The following is an 18014-nucleotide window of genomic DNA, read 5'->3' on the forward strand; positions in this document are numbered from 1 at the left end:
ATTCTAGATGGTGAGCACACTAGTTTAAGCTGCATTCATTGTATGAGTGAAAATGTAATTCTTTATTACTCCTTTTATTTCTTGTTCTACTACTTTTGCAGAATTTGTTTAAAGTAAATTTATTTTTATTACCAATAGGTTCACACTTTTTATGAAGCTGTTGGTTATATGATTGGTGCTCAGACAGATCAGACAGTGCAAGAACATTTAATAGAAAAATACATGATGCTACCGAATCAGGTCTGGGACAGTATTATACAGCAAGCAACTAAAGTAAGTAGAGGTATTTAGTTATGAAGTTTACATGTGTATATAATGTTAAATTTAAAAATTCTTATGTTTTTAATATATTCAAGCCATTGCAATTAGACTAATGTATGGTAAATGGGTTCTTATCGTATTTTATACAGCATAATTGGTGGCACAGCTGGTAAAGCAGTTGCTTCACAGCTCTAGCGATCTTTGTTCAATTCTAACTTCCAGTGTTATCTGTGTGGAGACTGCACATTCAATCTTTGACTCTCCGAATATTCCAGTTTCCCCTCTCATCCCAAAGATGTGTGTTGGTAGGCCAGTTGGTTGCTATGATTTACTTATGTACCAGTGAGTGGTTGATTATAGGGGAAATTGAAGGGACGTTGCAGGGAAAATTAGTTTAGGTGGCGGGGGAAATGGGATTGCTCTTGCATGGATTTGATGGGCCAAATGGTCTTGTCTTATAAAAATATAGCTGACTGGATTTCTGTCAATCCTTTTGCATTAAACTATATTTTCAGCTCCTGCCCAGCAGCACAATATATTACCCTGTATTGTGGTTATTAGAAAACATAAAAATGGAAAGAGAGGAATTAATTGAATTCCCTCATTTCATATCGTACCAAAATCAGCCTTTTAAATAGAAAATGTTATGATTGTTAATTTAAATTTTTGACAGCATTTTAATCCTTGGTAAGATGGAAGAATATTCAAATATATTTGCCACTTTGATAATGTGTTGGTATGCCCGAGGGATGTGAATAAATTAGATAAATAGGAAACGGTCAGCATGATGTTCGTAACAGCAAACAAACTTTTCTATGTTTGTCATGAGTCTAGTTCAAAAAATCAATGGAGCTGCCTTCATATCTAATCATTGCTTCTATGATTTGATGATTAATATGTGTGCCTGGTCTGTTGGTGTTAGTACTGTCGGGTGAGCAATTCCTTTGTACCTTGTATTTGTTCAGAAATTTCAGTTTTTCATGCAGACTGTTTGAAATGAGTAACGCGTAAATTGTTATGGAAGAAAAATTGGAGAAGAATAGTTTTATCCAAAACATAATCAAAAACCCTTTGTAGCAAAGATGTCAATTGATCCTTCTAAAAGATTTCCCTTGTACACCATTGTTCGCAAGGATCTATGAAAGACAATTTGGACCTGAAGCTTTGTTGCTCCTTAAACTGCAAACTAATGTAAGATTATTCATAAATAAACAAATTCTGTAATGCAGTTGACATCTTGCTGCATTTATTCAAATCTTCGAATGTTGCCAACATGCAAAACCTTGATTGTCCAATACTTGCTGCCCTTTAAACAAAAACAAAGTGGCAGAGAATCTTTATATTAAATCACCAGCATGATTGGGGAGAGTACGTAATAATGTGTATGCTATGTTAGCCACCTGAAAAAATCTTTGCAATTAACATACTTTGACAGTTTGAACAGATTATATAGTTGTCTGTGTTTCAAGCTTGGGTTTCTAAATTGAGTGTTTGTATTTGGTAGCACTTAGCTAATGGTTCCTGGATAAAAGCAGCAAAAATAGTCTGAATAAAAATTGGAGTCCTCCACACAGAACTATAGCAATTGAAGCATAATATATTATTTTTGCCAACATTAACGAACATGTTGGCATAGCGGTAGAGTTGCTGCCTTACAGCGCCAGAGATTCAGGTTTGATCCTGACCACGGGTGCTGTCTGTACAGAATTTGAACGTTCTCCCTGTGACCTGTGTGGGTTTCCCTACCATATTCCAAAGATGTACAGGTTTGTAGGCTAATTGGCTTGGTAAAATTGTAAATTGTCCCTTGTGTGTGCAGGATACTATTAATGTGCGTGATCATTCATCGTTGCGGACTCGGTGGGCCGAAGGGCCTGTTTCCACGCTATATCCTTAAACTAAAAACGAAACATTTAAGAATTGGCGCGTGAGGATTGGATCTTATTTAAAGCGAATAAAATCTTCATGCTACATACATACAGTTGTCTTCTGCTAATTCATTTTTTTCCATTTACTATAGAATGTTGACATTCTTAAGGACCCTGAGACTGTAAAACAGCTTGGCAGTATTCTGAAAACAAATGTTCGGGCCTGTAAAGCTGTTGGTCATCCATTTGTCATCCAGCTTGGTCGAATCTATCTGGATATGTTGAACGTGTACAAGTGCCTCAGTGAAAATATTTCAGCAGCAATTCAAGCTAATGGTTCGTCAAATATTTTCTACTTAAAAATGTGTGTTTTGAAGAAAAGCAGTTGATTTGCCATGCAAGTAGTGTTATGAACCTTAGAGTTGCTTATTTTGTTTCAATGCTCTTTGAAATGCGGATCAGAGCATTTCAATTTATTTTGTGAAAAAGGAAAAAAACTATTGGATACACCACTTGAGTGTTCTATTGAAGCCGTCTGGGACATTGCTTTCCCAAGTTGTTTGACATTCCAGAATTTAATATTTTTTGATAGGTACATATTCTGATCTGCTTTTATTGTACCAAATACGCCAGTTATTTCTGAAAAGAATATGGTCAGATTTGTAATATCTGGTCTGTTTTTATAGAAACAAAGGGTGCAGGTGTGAACTACTTTGTTTCTTTAGTTTGTCCTACCATTTAGTAATATTGATTAGATTGTGTGTTCTATTAGATTCCATAAAGATTTTTGGTCTCTTTATTCCTTTAACTTTTACCAATGGTTAATATTTGTCAAATACCGTCCTACCATTGTAGAGAGGCAATTGTTTAGCACCCTTTGTGTATAGAACTAATTTAACCTATAAAAGCCTGGCTCCTAAGTGGCAGATTTGTTCCAGATTTTCCACCTGTCTGAAGTGGCTTTTTATGGATCCTCTTGTATATCTTAATGCTTTAAATCCTCCAATGAGCTATGACTTGTGCTTCTAGATTTCAGAGATTTACAACTTGAGTTGATGTAGTCTCTTTGGTGTTCATGTACATTCTGTATTACATGCAGATTAAAACAAGGTGTGATAGAAAGTCTGGTGTGCTGAACCAGTATTTTCTATGGTAGAAGTGTAAGTTTTGAACTTTTACTGCAGTACTGTAAATTACAGGGCCAACTTTTTCCTTTCGATGTTGTGGAATCCTGATTGAAGAACATTTGAGGGAAATGTTTAGTATAAAATGTTTTTTATAACAAAATGAATTTCTGATTTGCTAGACCCATTTGTATCCATTTTTTAATGTGCAATGAGAATTTGGATAATAAATTTATCTGTTTCTTCATGTGAATTTCAGGAGATAAACATTACTTGATGTAAATCATTTTCGTTAAGAAAACCTCATAGCATACAAAGAGGTAGATAGACACAAGTTCATATTTGTTGTCACATGTATGAGTACAGTGAGGTGCAGGTGTGATGAAAATTCTTGCAGCAACATCACATGCACACAAATTTGGATGGATACAAAAACAAATGATACATTTCATGATTCCATTACAGAAAAGACTGCAAAAACATAATTAGAAAGAAAAGTGCAAGAGGTGGGTCATAGTTTTCTGTTATCAAGATAGTTCAAGAACCTGATAGTTGTTGTACAGTAACTGTTCTTGAACCAGATGGTGTAGTACATCAAGGTTCTGTGCTTCCTGCCCAATGGTAGCAGTGAGAAGAGGTATGACCTGGATGGTGGGGCTCCTTGATGGATATTGCCTTTATGAGGCAGGGCTTTCAATGGAGAGGAGGGCTGTACCTGTGATGGACCAGGCCGAGTCCACCACTGACTGCAGCCTCTTGCATTCCTGGCCTTGGAATTGCTGAACCACATGACAATGTAACCAGTCTGGATACTTTCTCTAGTACATCTGTAATAGTTTGTTTAAATTTTCAGTAACACGTGATTAATGTGGACCAATTAGTTGTAAAATCAGTTTATCTAAAATAAGTGAATCTCAATTACATGACCATTCCCAAGATTTGTTATGGATGATGAGACAGGTGGTGAGTTATATTTTTTGTGTGTGGGAGTTGATGCAGGCCAGGATGATCTCTGGCAGCCACATGTAACAAGTATTGAGTTGGAGTCCAGGTTGAACATATTAGGGAAGTTACCTGGGCATTTTGATCCAGGAAAGGGTTGTCTCGCTTGTCTAGTTATTATTTAGGATTTAACAATGGTTAGGGGTAGATGAATGTGGCTGCAAGTCATGCATGTTTGGAAACATAGAATAATAGGAACTGAACAAGAGGGTGGTAAATGTTCAGAATTTTCTATTTCGGTGGTCTGTTATTTTCAAGCATGAGATTTTTTTGCACACAAAAGCTTCTGGGATTAAGCAGCAAAGTGGACAAGGCATGGATCAACCATGTACAAGGCAAAGCTGACTCGAGGGTCTGCAAGGACTACTGTTTTAATATTCTTGCACCGTAGGTGATATGGTTACAAAACAGCCCTTAATCAGAAGTATGCGGACAGTAAAAAGGGAGACTCTGAAGCTTATTTCCGGTTGGGTGAGCAGATCCAATGATCCACAGATGGTAAGTGAGGAATAAATGGCAGCATTTTAAGATCATAAAGTCTGCACTGGAAATTTTAAAATGAAGACTTTTTTCAAATGCTGTATGACATGCAATAAGTGTATAACTAAGATGAAGAGGCCCCTTTTGTTCTGTCCTTTCATGTTCACCCATCCTTCATTGGTGTTGTACTTCCCTTGCATGTTCCCATCACTGCCTGAGAATGACCTCTCATTTGGAAATGTCAGTTTGCTCTTGCTTCTAAAGTTTACTACTTATGGATTTTAGATTGGGTTTAGGTTTAAGGTCATTATTGTCACATATACTGAGGTACAGTGAAAAGCTTTGTTTAACATGCCATCCAAACAGGTTGGATATAACTTGGTCCATTTCATTTCAAATGTTTATACTATAGAGAAAATTTGGTTGTTCCAAACAATGCGTTTATTAATATTTTTTGGCATTATCTGAGCATAAATGGACCACATAGCCCTCAAATCTGCTCTGCTATATAACCAGTTCATAGTTGTTCTACCGCAATTCCATTTACCTGTCCCATTCCCATATTACTAAATTCCTAGAATATCCAGAAGTGTATCAATCTCTGATTTAAAATATAATCAATGAGTGGCCCCTTATTTCTAGACTCTTAAGTGAGGGAAAACATCCTATCTGCATCTTCCCAGTCAAATGTTATAATTTTCAGTTTTATTGGAGGCCTACCCGACCCATTTCCCTCGTGAGATTTCCTATTGCAGGAAACAGTCTAGTGAATCTTCGTGGCTTTCTTTATAGCAAGTATATCTCAATTTGGGCAAGAAGAAAACAAAACTGTATAGTAGTCCAGATTCTCAGCAAGACCCTTTGTAATTGTAGTCTATGTAATTGATGCATCTTTACATCAAATCCTCTTGCAGTAAAAAGCCCATTATCTCTTTCTAATTGCCTACAGCACCTCTGTTATCTCTCGGTGATCAATTTTTCTCTTGCCATTTAAAAATACACTAAACACTTGTTTTTTCTGCCAAAGTAGATATTTTTTTCTGCACTGTACTTTATCTGTCACGTTTGCTCACTCGTTCAGCATGTCTATGTCCCTTCTGCATCCTCGTCATCACACAATTTTACTTAGCTTCCTGTCATTGGGACCATATCATTGACATGGATTTGGGGCTCAAGCCCCTAATTCCAACAAATCGCAGTGGTCATTGACCTGTTTATTCCCATTTTGTTTTTTAATGCACACCCCAGATCCATGTGCTCTAACCCAATTCATCAATCTTTTGGTAGGACCTCATCGAACGCCTATTGAAATCCAGTTTCACCACACACTCTAATCCCCCCTCATCTACTGTACTATATACATCCTTGATAAACGCAAAGGTTGGTCAATACAATTTCCCTCAAATTCATTATGACTCATTGTTTTCCAGATGTCTATATTGCATCTTTTTGTTAGATTCCTTCACTTTCCTTATGACTGATATTTGGCTAACAGATTGGTGATTCTACTTTTTTTTCTTCCTTCCTTTCTTAAATAGTGGTCACATTTTGTTACCTATAAATTTGCAACAATTCCAGAATCTTAAGTTTGGAAGATGATAAACCCAGAACTCATTACCCCCATAGCCTCTACTTTCAAGACATTGGAATGTAGAACACCAGGTGTTTTATCAGTCTCAGGCTCATTTACTATTTCTTTTTCTTCCTGATTTGACTCTTTGTTATCCAACATTGGAGTGTTTTGTATCTTCTGTGAAGACAGACCCAAAGTATTTGTTTTTTTCCTCTGCCATTGCCTTTTTCCAGCTATGAATTCAGCCACGCCTGTAAGGAACCCACATTTGCACTTCATTAAAGGACACTGTAATTTTTTGCTAATTAGCTTTAATCTGATGCCCTCTGGTAATTTGCCCATTCTTAATTGGCCTGAAGTACTTGTTTGTTCTTTGTTCCAAAAAGGGATCACTTCTGCCGACCTCCAATCCATCAGTGTTCTCCTGGAGACTAACCAGCTTTGAAAGATTAGAAACATAGAAAATAGGAGCAGGATTAGGTTCTGCAGGCCTCCTGCACCATTCAGCGCATTCATGGTTAATCGGCCACTTCGGTGCCTGATCCTGTCATCTTTACCGTCCTTTGATCACCTTGGTAATTGATTATCTATTCCCTTTCTGCATACATTTAATGAATGGCCTCCACTGTCTTCTGTCGTATAAAATGTCAAAGAAACGGCATCTGGGTGAGGAGTTTGTTCTTGATCTTCATTCTAAACAGTACCCATATCCTGAGGCTACGGATCCTCTACCATGTTCTGGACTCCCTATCAGTAGCATCCTTCCTGGATTGAGTCTATTGAGAATTTAAAAATTCTGTGAAATCCCTATATTCTTCTTTGTTCCAGTGAATAAGCCTAACACTCAAGCTCTTTTAATCACATAAATCTGGGCAAAGAAATGAGTGAATCCTGAAATTTTGAATTGAGAGCAAAATGCTGAAGTAGCAGGAAACAGGCCAATTTAAGTATTTTGTTTTAATCAGTTGTCTGCAGAACCACCTGCTGGCCAAACCATGTCATTGTATCATGTAACCCAGTGTTATATTGCAGCGCCATCTGCTGTCAACCATATTGGCACAATGTACACAATATTACATGCTTTTATATCAGTTCATAACTGAGATTAATGCAATAATATTAAGATTAGTTTCTTCATGTTCAATGAGTCTGCTTTGTTTAAAAAAATTGCCAGCCACACTCATGAAAGCTGAGTGGCCTGTGTACTGTTTGTAGAATATGATGGAATGGGGAATACTACTTTGACTGTTTGCCTCTCTCCGTTGTATATTTCTTCAATTCATGTCTTTCTCTGCCACCTTGATTTAGGCTTGTTTTTCTTCGTGCCCTCCTGTGCCGCCTTTTCCATCTTTCTCTTACTCCCCCATCCCTCTCAATTCATTCATGCTCCATATTTTAACATTGGAATGGCAAAATGAAATCTTTAGCATTCTTTTCTAGGTGGGTGAAAATTTTGTTCCTCCTTTGCTGGATGCAGTGCTTATTGACTATCAAAGAAATGTACCCGCTGCAAGAGAACCAGAAGTACTTAGCACCATGGCAACCATTGTGAACAAATTGAGCGGACATCTTACATCAGAAATTCCTCAGATATTTGATGCTGTCTTCGAATGCACTTTAAATATGATTAATAAGGTAAGATTAATGGATCATTGAGTTTGTATTCCAGAATTCAGACTTAATCCAGAATCACATTTTAAATTCTGGATCGATAGTGACGGTCCCAGTAGAGCTCAGGTTTTGGGAAATAATTTGCTGTGGAATTTTACAATTTAAAATAGGGGGTGGGGGGGGGGGGGATTAAGTTTTGTGTATTTCATGTACCGGTCAAGTTTTTATAATCGACATGAATGGCAAATCCTGTCTTATTGGTCTTCTGTAATTGCTCTTTAAAGTTGATAGTGAACACTTTTCTGGTTGCTGTGTAATGTGCTGTGCTGCCTCATCCAATTGGCAACAATGTTTGATTTGGAAAAAGAACAGAAGTGGCAGCTGCTGTGGTAACATAGAAAAATACAATGCAGGAACAAACCCGTCAGCCCACACTGTCTGCCGACATGATGCTGAGTAAAATAATCTCGTCTGCCTGCACGCGACCCATCCCCTTCCATTCCCTGCATATCCCTGTGGCTAACTAAAAGCCTCTTAAGCACCACTATTGTATCTGCCTCCAATGCCACACCTGGCAGTCTGTTCCAGGCAACCCATCATCCTTTGTTTTTAAAAGAAAAATTGCTCCGCACATCATATTTAAATTTTGCTCCTTTCGCTGTAAACCTATGCCCTCTAGTTTTTTACCTTTCCACCCTGGGTAAAAGATTCTGACTGTCTACCCTATCTATGCCTCTCATAATTTTATATACTTTTAGGTCTTTCCTCAACCTCTGTCATTTCACAAAAAAACAATCCCAAGTCAGTCCAACCTCTCTGGATAACTAATATCCTCTTCTGCATGGCAAACCTTTGCTGCACTTTCGCCAAAAACTCCACAACCTTCCTTCCTGTAATGAGGTGACCAGAAATGCACGCATTACATCAAATGCAACCTAACCAAAGTTGTGTAACTTCCTGACTCGTACTCAATACCCTAACCAATAAAAGCAAGTGTACATACATACATACATACATACACCTTCCCTACCATACTATCTGCTTGTGTTTTCACTTTCAGGGAGCTATGGACATTGATTCCAAGATCTCCTTGTACATCAATGCTGTGAAAGGTTTTGCTGTTACCTGTATATTTTTCCCTTGCATTTGACCTGCCACAGTACAATACTGCAAATTTGCTTGGATTAAACTCCAGCTGCCATTTCTGTAGCTGATCTACACACCCCTTGTACATTTTGACAACTTTTCTCATAGTCCAACTCCAGCTATCCTGGTGTGTCGACTAACTGAGTGACTAACCCATCTACATTTATTTAAAGTCATTTATAAAGGGGCCATAAGGTTAGTGATGCTGACAAAACAAGTTTCTTTTGTTATGTGGTATATGTTGCACCTACCAATGTGCTGGAGATAAAGGACTGATTTTGATTCCGTGATCAACATCAACCACTTCATTCCTTTGTTACTTAATGTGTGGAATGTTCATTTCAGGTGAGTAACAAGATTAAAGAGACATGACAAGATGAATAGTTGCTGGTGAATTTGGAAAAGATGACCTGCTTGTGTGTGCCTTTGGGACACCAGATTTGAATCCCAGACGTCAAGTGGTGATGTTTGATGGAATTGTCAGCTTTTTGCATACACAATGAATCTATGATATGCTCGGCCAGAGGAAGTGAAAATATACGCTAGTTTAAAGTTTTAGGTTTGAAACTATTGATCAATTGATACAGGTTCATTATGTATAGATTATGAAAAGATTAATGTGTTGACAATTGGGAAATACTATCTAACAATTTAGAAGGGTCTCGACCCGAAACGTCACCCATTCCTTCTCTCCTGAGATGCTGCCTGACCTGCTGAGTTACTCCAGCATTTTGTGAATAAATACCTGCGATTTGTACCAGCATCTGCAGTTATTTTCTTACAATCCTCAGCCAGGGATAATATAAGAGATAAAAGGTTTAAAAAACCCTGCCAAAAGCAGTTAAACATGGTAATTTAAAAAGTTGTGCATCCTCGGAAACGTCTTTTCATTCATATTTCTTATCATTTGAGCACTGACCATTCTTCATCTCGCTTTGCTGTACCAAAACCCATCGTCAGGTTGTGCAAACCTGTCATGAATTCTCGTGGGTACAATCACTGTTAGTAAATTAGTTGTTATTTCCTCTCTTCAGCTGTTTTTTAAAAAAAAATTAAATGTTTTCTCTTTCAGGACTTCGAAGAATATCCAGAACATAGAACAAATTTTTTCCTGCTTTTACAAGCTGTTAATTCGCATTGTTTCCCAGCATTCCTAGCCATTCCTCCAGCACAATTTAAGCTAGTTTTAGATTCCATAATATGGGCTTTTAAACACACCATGAGAAATGTCGCTGATACAGGTTTGTTTAAAATTACTTACCTTGTACCTAGTAAATTTCTTAATGTTTGGTAATGACCAGGAACCAGAATGTTTTCCATCACAGGTCTACAGATTCTCTACACACTTCTGCAAAATGTTGCGCAGGAAGAAGCAGCGGCACAAAGTTTCTATCAGACATATTTTTGTGATGTCCTCCAACATATCTTTTCCGTTGTCACAGATACATCTCACACTGCTGGTAAGGGTCTTTCATATCAAACACCCAGAATTGTTGCAATCTATTAAGTATTAATAATATTGTTTAAACCAAAACATTTGTTTTGAGAAACGTTGATAATTCAGTCGAGAGTTATATTAAATTAATTTGTTTATAATCCTATTAAACTATTTTAATTGTTTTGAATGTTGTGTGGCCTGGCTCACCCTTGCATCAGTAATACCAAATGCAGGTGATAAGGTTAGCGGAGGTGCATGTGAACCTCTTTCTCACCTGGAAGGACTGCTGGGGTTTCTGGATGGATGTGGGGGAAGTGGGATACGGATAGGGGTTAAATCTCCTGCAGTGGCAGCAGAAAATATCTGGGAAGGTGGTGGTTTGGGAAGGGTGAGTGAACCAAGAGTTGCAGAGGGAGTAATCTCTGTGGAAGGCTGTAAGAGGTTGTGATGGGGAAAATGTGACTGGTGGAGAGATCAAGTTGAAGTTGGTTGAAATGTCAGAGAATAATGTATTGGATGCAGAGGCTGTATTCACCGATCATTTGCCAGGCTTTGTACTGTCCTTGTGCTCTTCCAGCTTTCACCCGTACACCCTGATCTCCCACCATAATCAGTCAGAAGAAGCGTCCCGGCCCCAAACGTCACTTATCCACGTTCTCCAGAGATGCGACCTGACCTGCTGAGTTACTCCAGCATTTTGTTTTTGTAAACCAGCATCTGCATTTCCCATTTCTCTTCCAGTGACAACTTAATTCATGATTCCGCAATGACTTTGTGAAAGAGTTAGTCAACTGATCGTTTATTTTGCGGTCATAGAAAGGAACTTTTAAAAAATTGTATCACTGTTGGTGTTTAATTTGTTTAAAAGCCTATTCTGCAAGCAAAAATAACTTTGTTGGAACGAGTTCCATTGGAACCAGCAGCCCTGCCAAAACTTTGCCCAAAATGCTGCCAAATATTTAAGTACTCTATCCCCTATTCCCAATTTCTCCGTCTTGGCCGCATCTGCGCCCAAGATGAGGTGTTCCATACTAGAACATCTGAGATGTCCTCATTCTTTTGGGAACGGGGGTTCCCCTCTCCCTTCATGGATGAGGCCCTCACTTGTGTCTCCTCGGTGCTCCGTCCTTGCTCCCCCTCCCCCTAGTCGCAACAGAGACAGAGTCCCCTAGTCCTTACCTTCCACCCCTTCAGCCGTCGCATACTCTGAAATCCTCCCAAATTTCCGCCACCTCCAACGGGATCCCACCACTAGCCACATTTTCCCATCTCCTCCGCTTTCCACAGAGCCTGTTCCCTCCGCAACCTCCTGGTTAACTTATCCCTTCCCACCCAAACCATCTCCCTCCCCAGGTACCTTCCTCTGCAACCGCAGAAGATGTAATACCTGTCGCTATACCTCCTCCCTCGACTCTGTCCAGGGACCCCGACAGTCCTTTCAGGTTAGGCAGAGGTTCACTTGCACCTCCCCAACCTCATCTGTTGTTCAAGATGTGGACTCTTGTACATCGCCGAAACCAAACGCAGACTGGGCGATAGGTTCGCGGAACACCTTCGCTCAGCCCGCATGAACTAACCTGATCTCCTGGTTGCTGGACACTAATTCTCCTTCCCATTCCTACACAGACCTTTCTGTCCTGGGCCCCCTCCAGTGTCATAGTGAGGTTCAGCGCAAATTGCAGGAACAGCACCTTGTATTTCGCTTGGGTAGCTTATACCCCAGCAGTATGAACATTGACTTCTCTAACTTCAAGTAGCCCTTGCTTTCCCTCTCTCTATATCCCCTCTCCCTTCCCAGTTCTCCCACCAGTTTTTCAGTCTCCGACTACATTCCATCTCTGTCCTGCCCACTCCCCTGACATCAGTCTGAAGAAGGGTCTCCACCCGAAATGTCACCCATTCCTTCTCTCCAGAGATGCTGCCTGTCCCGCTGAGTTACTCCAGCATTTTGTGTCTACCTTGTATTGTTTTTAATTGTTGACTGCTTAAAATTTATAAAATTTAAATCTTGTAATATGATAGATCTGACAAATAATTGGTTCTATCAATTTTACCACAAATTGCTTATTGGCCATTGTGAATGTGAAATCTGTTTGAAGGTGCTAATATTTCTAAAGATCAATGGAAAAATATTAGTTTCAAGACTAACTGGGTTCCAGATTAATGGTCTTTGCTTTTTAACTTTACTGTATATGAAAATACACCATACAATAGACAATATTTAGTAGTGTTTCTTTAAAAAGTAGGTAATTTTTCAAATGCTTTTTAATTTTATGGGAACGTTTGGTTGTTATAGGTAGTTGTTTGGTGTAATTGTTAATTTCATTTTACTGCATGCTTGACATTGATGTCATGTTTGGATTATTTATAATGTATGTTATAGTTTAAACAAACCATCGTCTGTTAAATTGAATAATTGTAATGCTTTTGAAGCTCTGGATTGTTATTTTTAACTTTATTTTTCATGCTTTTTTAGGTTTGACAATGCATGCATCAATACTTGCATACATGTTTAATCTGGTGGAGGAAGGAAAAATATCAGTACCCCTTAACCAAACAAATCCTGTCACCAATCATGTATTCATTCAGGATTATGTGGCTAATCTATTGAAATCTGCTTTTCCACATCTACAAGAGTAAGTTGGTTTTAATTGTTCTGAGGAAATCTCTTCGAACCATTTACTTTGCTGCTTACATTTCCATTTCTTGTTACAGGGCACAAGTAAAGTTATTTGTAACGGGGCTTTTCAGTTTGAATCAAGACATTGCAGCTTTTAAAGAACATCTGAGAGATTTCCTTGTCCAAATCAAGGTAACACAGTTCTAGTTTTTGTCAGATTTCAAATGTCTCAAAACATCATTTCTAAATGTTCTAGTGAAGCCAGTCTTCACTTACCAACAATTATAAAAGCAAGATAAATCAAATATTGCAGTGTAAACTGATGTTATTGAGGTGGTAATTTTTGCAGTTAATAGTCTTGTTGTTGTCCACGATCAGCTAAACGGCCTCATTTCAATCACAACTGGTTACCAAAATATTTATCAGTCTAATAGAAACTACGGTTATTTAATCACATTCTTACATGTATGACTGACATTTATATTGACGGCTAGAATTGAGTGTGACTTTAGATTCAATAGGAAGGAACTGCAGATGCTAATTTATGCTGAAGATAGATACAAAATGTTGGAGTAACTCAGCGGGACAGGCAACATCTCTGTATAGAAGGAATGGGTGACGTTTTGTGTCGAGACCCTTCAGACACTTTAGATTGCTCTGTTGTAGAAATCATTCTGTTTAACAGAACCAATCATTCAACCCACAATTTGCGAAGTTGTCTGATTATGAAATTGGGGCTCAGCACTGATTTTAGCTTTAGGTTTGTCATAACGGATATAATTCATTTTAGTCTTTAAAAAAAAAAAGAAATTTGACCCAAGCTGTTTGTAGAAAATGTGAAGTTGTACTTTAAAAACTTTTTACACAAATAGTTATTTCAATATATCTTTATTTTAAGATAGATGTCTTTTTAAAATGGAATTAGTTTGTACAACCATTAAAATAGATATCTGTCCAGATGTAGTCTGCCGGTAATACTCTATACAGGTTTGCTGATTTGGCTTAAAATAAGTATTTAATACCTGCATTTAATTGCTGTGGATCTAAACCATTCCTCAACTCTTAATATCAAATTGTAGGGGTGCAGCATGTGTAGCATGGATTTGGGGAAAAAAGAATGAAAGGTAGGATAGAGGGAAAGCAGAGTTCATATTGTGGTAAAGGCTAGTGACTTGTCAAACTATTTTTTTTCTGTGCCATTATCATTGAAGGCATCACAATTCTTGTGCCAAAATATCCGCTCTTTTGTGGATTTGCCACTTTTAAGTTCATCATGGGGAAACAGTGAAAATATACAGAAGTTGAGATTCACTTGGTGTCTCAGAACTGGCAGTACATTATAAATGTGGTGTCCTGAAACAATAATGCTTTGAGACTTAAATGAATGAAATAAGGTAGTAATTTAGTGTTATTTGCAAGTAAGGGTAAAAGGGTGTTTATGACTGTCCAATATGGCAGTGTGAAAATGTCCCAGTTAAATGTGGAAGGCCATTTAAGCAAAACTTGTTTATTTTAAACAAATGGTTTTTTTTCTTTGCAGGAGTTTGCTGGAGAAGATAGTGCTGACTTGTTCTTAGAAGAAAGAGAAGCTGCATTACGTCAGGCACAAGAAGAAAAACATAAACTTCAAATGTCTGTTCCTGGTATTCTTAATCCACATGAAATCCCTGAGGAAATGTATGATTGAGATAAGGAGTAAACCAAGTTGTGCTGTTTCTTCTGTTCAGCCTTCATTAATGTAGCTTTGCAGAAGATAATGCACACGTGTCTTGACCAAAAATGATGCCAATATATGTATATTAAATCCTTTGTCACCTGATAGCTCTTTTTACTTAGTATGCGATTTGTATGGAAGTTTTTTCTTGTGTAATATCTTTCCATTGTTATAAATTCAAAGTTTTGTCATCTTTGTTTAGATTTGCATGCAGTTGTATGAATCAAATAACTTTTTAAAGATCAGTTGTATCCCATTTTATGGTTTGGGAGGGGAGGAAAGAGAGCTGAGGGCTTTGCTTGTGCCTCTGCTTGCAAAGTGTACAAGAGAGATAGGAATTATTTTCTGTAATTGATGACCATTCTCTTAAATTGGGTGTGTGTTACTTTGTTGTAGCATAGCCTTTATGCAACCTAGGAATGAAAGTGATCTGTTGGGTGGGGTGGGGATATACAAAGCATAGTGTCAGGCATGTCCCAGTGCTGCTTTTCAATTGTATCTATGGGTAGTTTGAAGAAATGGTAATGCTTGACTGAATTAATGCAATTCTAGCCTGATAGGTTTGCGGCAAGATCATGTGCACATCATCCCAGTGTAAAGCATCTTGAATGACTTGGGAACACAGTACACTTGGTTATTTTTTATGAATTTTTTTTGTCTATGTATGTGCTGTCGCTTTGTCGACAACAGCTTTTTGTTTTCCTCAATGAGGAGTGTTGCTCATTTGTTGAGCCTTCATTAATTCTAAGTGAAAGTAGTTAAATATTTATCGAGTTGGCATAGGCTGCATCTTTATAAACAGCTCATGAAAATACTGATGGCTTTTGAGATGACTTGTACTAATTTACGTTGTTTACCATGCTGTAGTGCTTCAAGAACACTACTTAAGAGCAAAATAAATTTGGTTTACATTTAAATCTGTCTTTTGCTTGTGATTCTTTCTTTGTTTTTGTTCTTAAAAATTTGAATTTTAAAAAAATTATTGTATAGGTGACTAGTTTTGATAAAACGTCATGCGATTCGAAGGTTTTACCAGTACTTAGTCACTGAACATTTAGCCACATTTGTTGCCTGTTTAATGCCAATTTTCTCCAGATAAATGTGTAACTTGAATTTATTGGATATTTTATTACTGCTGTAATATATCGTAATGCATTTTAAAATTAATTCGTTGATTCACATCCAGACTATGCTGCTGATCATGCTCCTCAATAGCCTTCTCTCATCTTCGTACTTGTTATTGGCTTATCATTCTAGTTTATTCTGCCTCATTAAGCTCCTGCTTAAATGCAAATAAAGTGTTCACTTACATTTCTACTTTCTGAATATTAAATACCCTCTGAGAAAAGTTTCAAATGTATGAAGATTTATTGACTTTTATAGCCCCTATTTTTTAACGCCCCCACCACAAATCTGTCACTGTCATATTTCTTAATAACATGATAATCCTTGCTAAATCATATTTTATAGCGTAAGAAACCAACGTTTGTGCTATTTTTGCTAATAGTTGTGTAGGAATTTCTCTAACTTCAGATAGTTCCTTTGTCCCTCCCTTTCCCAGTTCTCCCACTGTCTTCCTGTCTCCCACTACATCCTATCTTTGTCCTGCCCCCTCCCCAGACACCAGTCTGAAGAAGGGTCTCGACCTGAAACGTCACCCATTCCTTCTCTCCTGAGATGCTGCCTGACCTGCGGAATTACTCCAGCAGTTTGTGATACCTTTGCTAATAGTTGGTGTAAGAAAATAACTACAGATGCTGGTACAAATCAAAGGTATTTATTTCACAAAATGCTGGAGTAACTCAACAGGTCAGGTAGCATCTCAGGAGAGAAGGAATGGGTGACGTTCGGGTCGAGACCCTTCTTCAGACTGATGTCAGGGGGGCGGGACAAAGGAAAGATATAGGTGGAGACAGGAAGATAGAGGGAGAATTGGGAAGGGGGAGGGGAAGAGAGGGACAGAGGAACTATCTAAAGTTGGAGAAGTCCATGTTCATACCGCTGGGTTGCAAGCTGCACAAGCGAAATATGAGGTGCTGTTCCCCCAATTTCTGGTGGGCCTCACTATGGCATTGGAGGAGGCCCATGACAGAAAGGTCAGACTGGGAGTGGGAGGGGGAGTTGTGCTCAGCCACCGGGAGATCAGTTTGGTTAAGGCAGACTGAGCGAAACGATCGCCGAGCCTGCGTTTGGTTTCGCCGATGTAAAGAGGTTGACATCTAGAGCAGCGGATATAATAGATGAGGTTGGAGGAGGTGCAGGTGAATAGTTGTATCTTCTTGATATTTCTTGACCTTTTGAGCTTTGTTCAATGTTTCCGTAATTACTATTCTAATTAGCAACACCAAAGATCTTACTAAGTTTTTATCCGGGTTTAATATGACTTTACTTTTTGGTTCTGTTCTTCCCCCACCCCCTGAAATAACCTCCCCGTTTTAGGCCCCTTTCCTTTAATACCCATTTAAATTGGTCATTGGAACACAGGCTTGCATTACAAGCACCAGGCTTGGGAGCAAATTGTTGGAGTTGCAGTTATGTGTTTTTAATTTTCCAAAATTCCCCTGGATTCAGGGAAGGTTCCATTAGGTTTTAAAATGACAAATGTAGCTCCTTTGTTCAAAATGGAGGGAATATGGGAAGAGAAAGCAGGAAATTATAGACCTGCTGGGAAGTATTAGAAATGACAAAATACCATTTCCTGAACTATACAATGAAGCTTGAAGATCAGCGCCTTCCATCTGGTCACAGAGCAGCCTTCTGCGCTGAACGTTGAATTCCAGACTTCAGGTAGCTCACTTTTTCTATTTGCATAAGAACTGACCATTTTTACTGTAAGTCATCCATTTGTGATACTGGCTCAGATTTTCTCTCCATGAATACTACCTGACTTGTCGAATATGTCCAAAAGGCACATATTTTGCAGCATTTAGCGCTCCATTATTTATAATTGTCACTCCCTCATTGCTCTGCGTTGATTGATCCATTTCAATTTGTTCCCCATAGCAACCATGGTCTTGCTCTTTCATAGATAATCTATTTTGTCCCATCCATTCTCCATCCACACCTCTGCAATTTAAAATTGATTTGTTTTTCACTTTCCCAGTTGTAACAAAGGATCTTCAAACTGATACATTAACCCTTTTCCTCCATACAGATGCAGACTAACATAAATATTTC

General features: G+C 38.2%; 1 protein-coding gene across 5 annotated transcripts in view; it reads left to right on the forward strand.

Annotated features, from left to right (window-relative positions):
• Window positions 1–16099, forward strand: part of LOC144596460 (exportin-1) — a 62408-nt gene extending 46309 nt beyond the window's left edge. For all 5 annotated transcript variants that reach the window (XM_078404744.1, XM_078404746.1, XM_078404745.1 and 2 more), the window contains 9 exons: window positions 139–273; window positions 2282–2465; window positions 4647–4753; window positions 7749–7943; window positions 10138–10306; window positions 10391–10525; window positions 12980–13139; window positions 13219–13315; window positions 14664–16099. In XM_078404744.1, the coding sequence (XP_078260870.1) occupies window positions 139–273; window positions 2282–2465; window positions 4647–4753; window positions 7749–7943; window positions 10138–10306; window positions 10391–10525; window positions 12980–13139; window positions 13219–13315; window positions 14664–14810 (1329 nt within the window). In that variant the 3' untranslated portion in view covers window positions 14811–16099. The remainder of the gene's footprint in view (window positions 1–138; window positions 274–2281; window positions 2466–4646; window positions 4754–7748; window positions 7944–10137; window positions 10307–10390; window positions 10526–12979; window positions 13140–13218; window positions 13316–14663) is intronic.
• The last annotated feature ends 1915 nt before the right edge of the window (window positions 16100–18014 follow it).

This window comes from Rhinoraja longicauda, chromosome 9 (assembly GCF_053455715.1).
Source record: "Rhinoraja longicauda isolate Sanriku21f chromosome 9, sRhiLon1.1, whole genome shotgun sequence".
Classification (NCBI taxonomy): domain Eukaryota; kingdom Metazoa; phylum Chordata; class Chondrichthyes; order Rajiformes; family Arhynchobatidae; genus Rhinoraja; species Rhinoraja longicauda.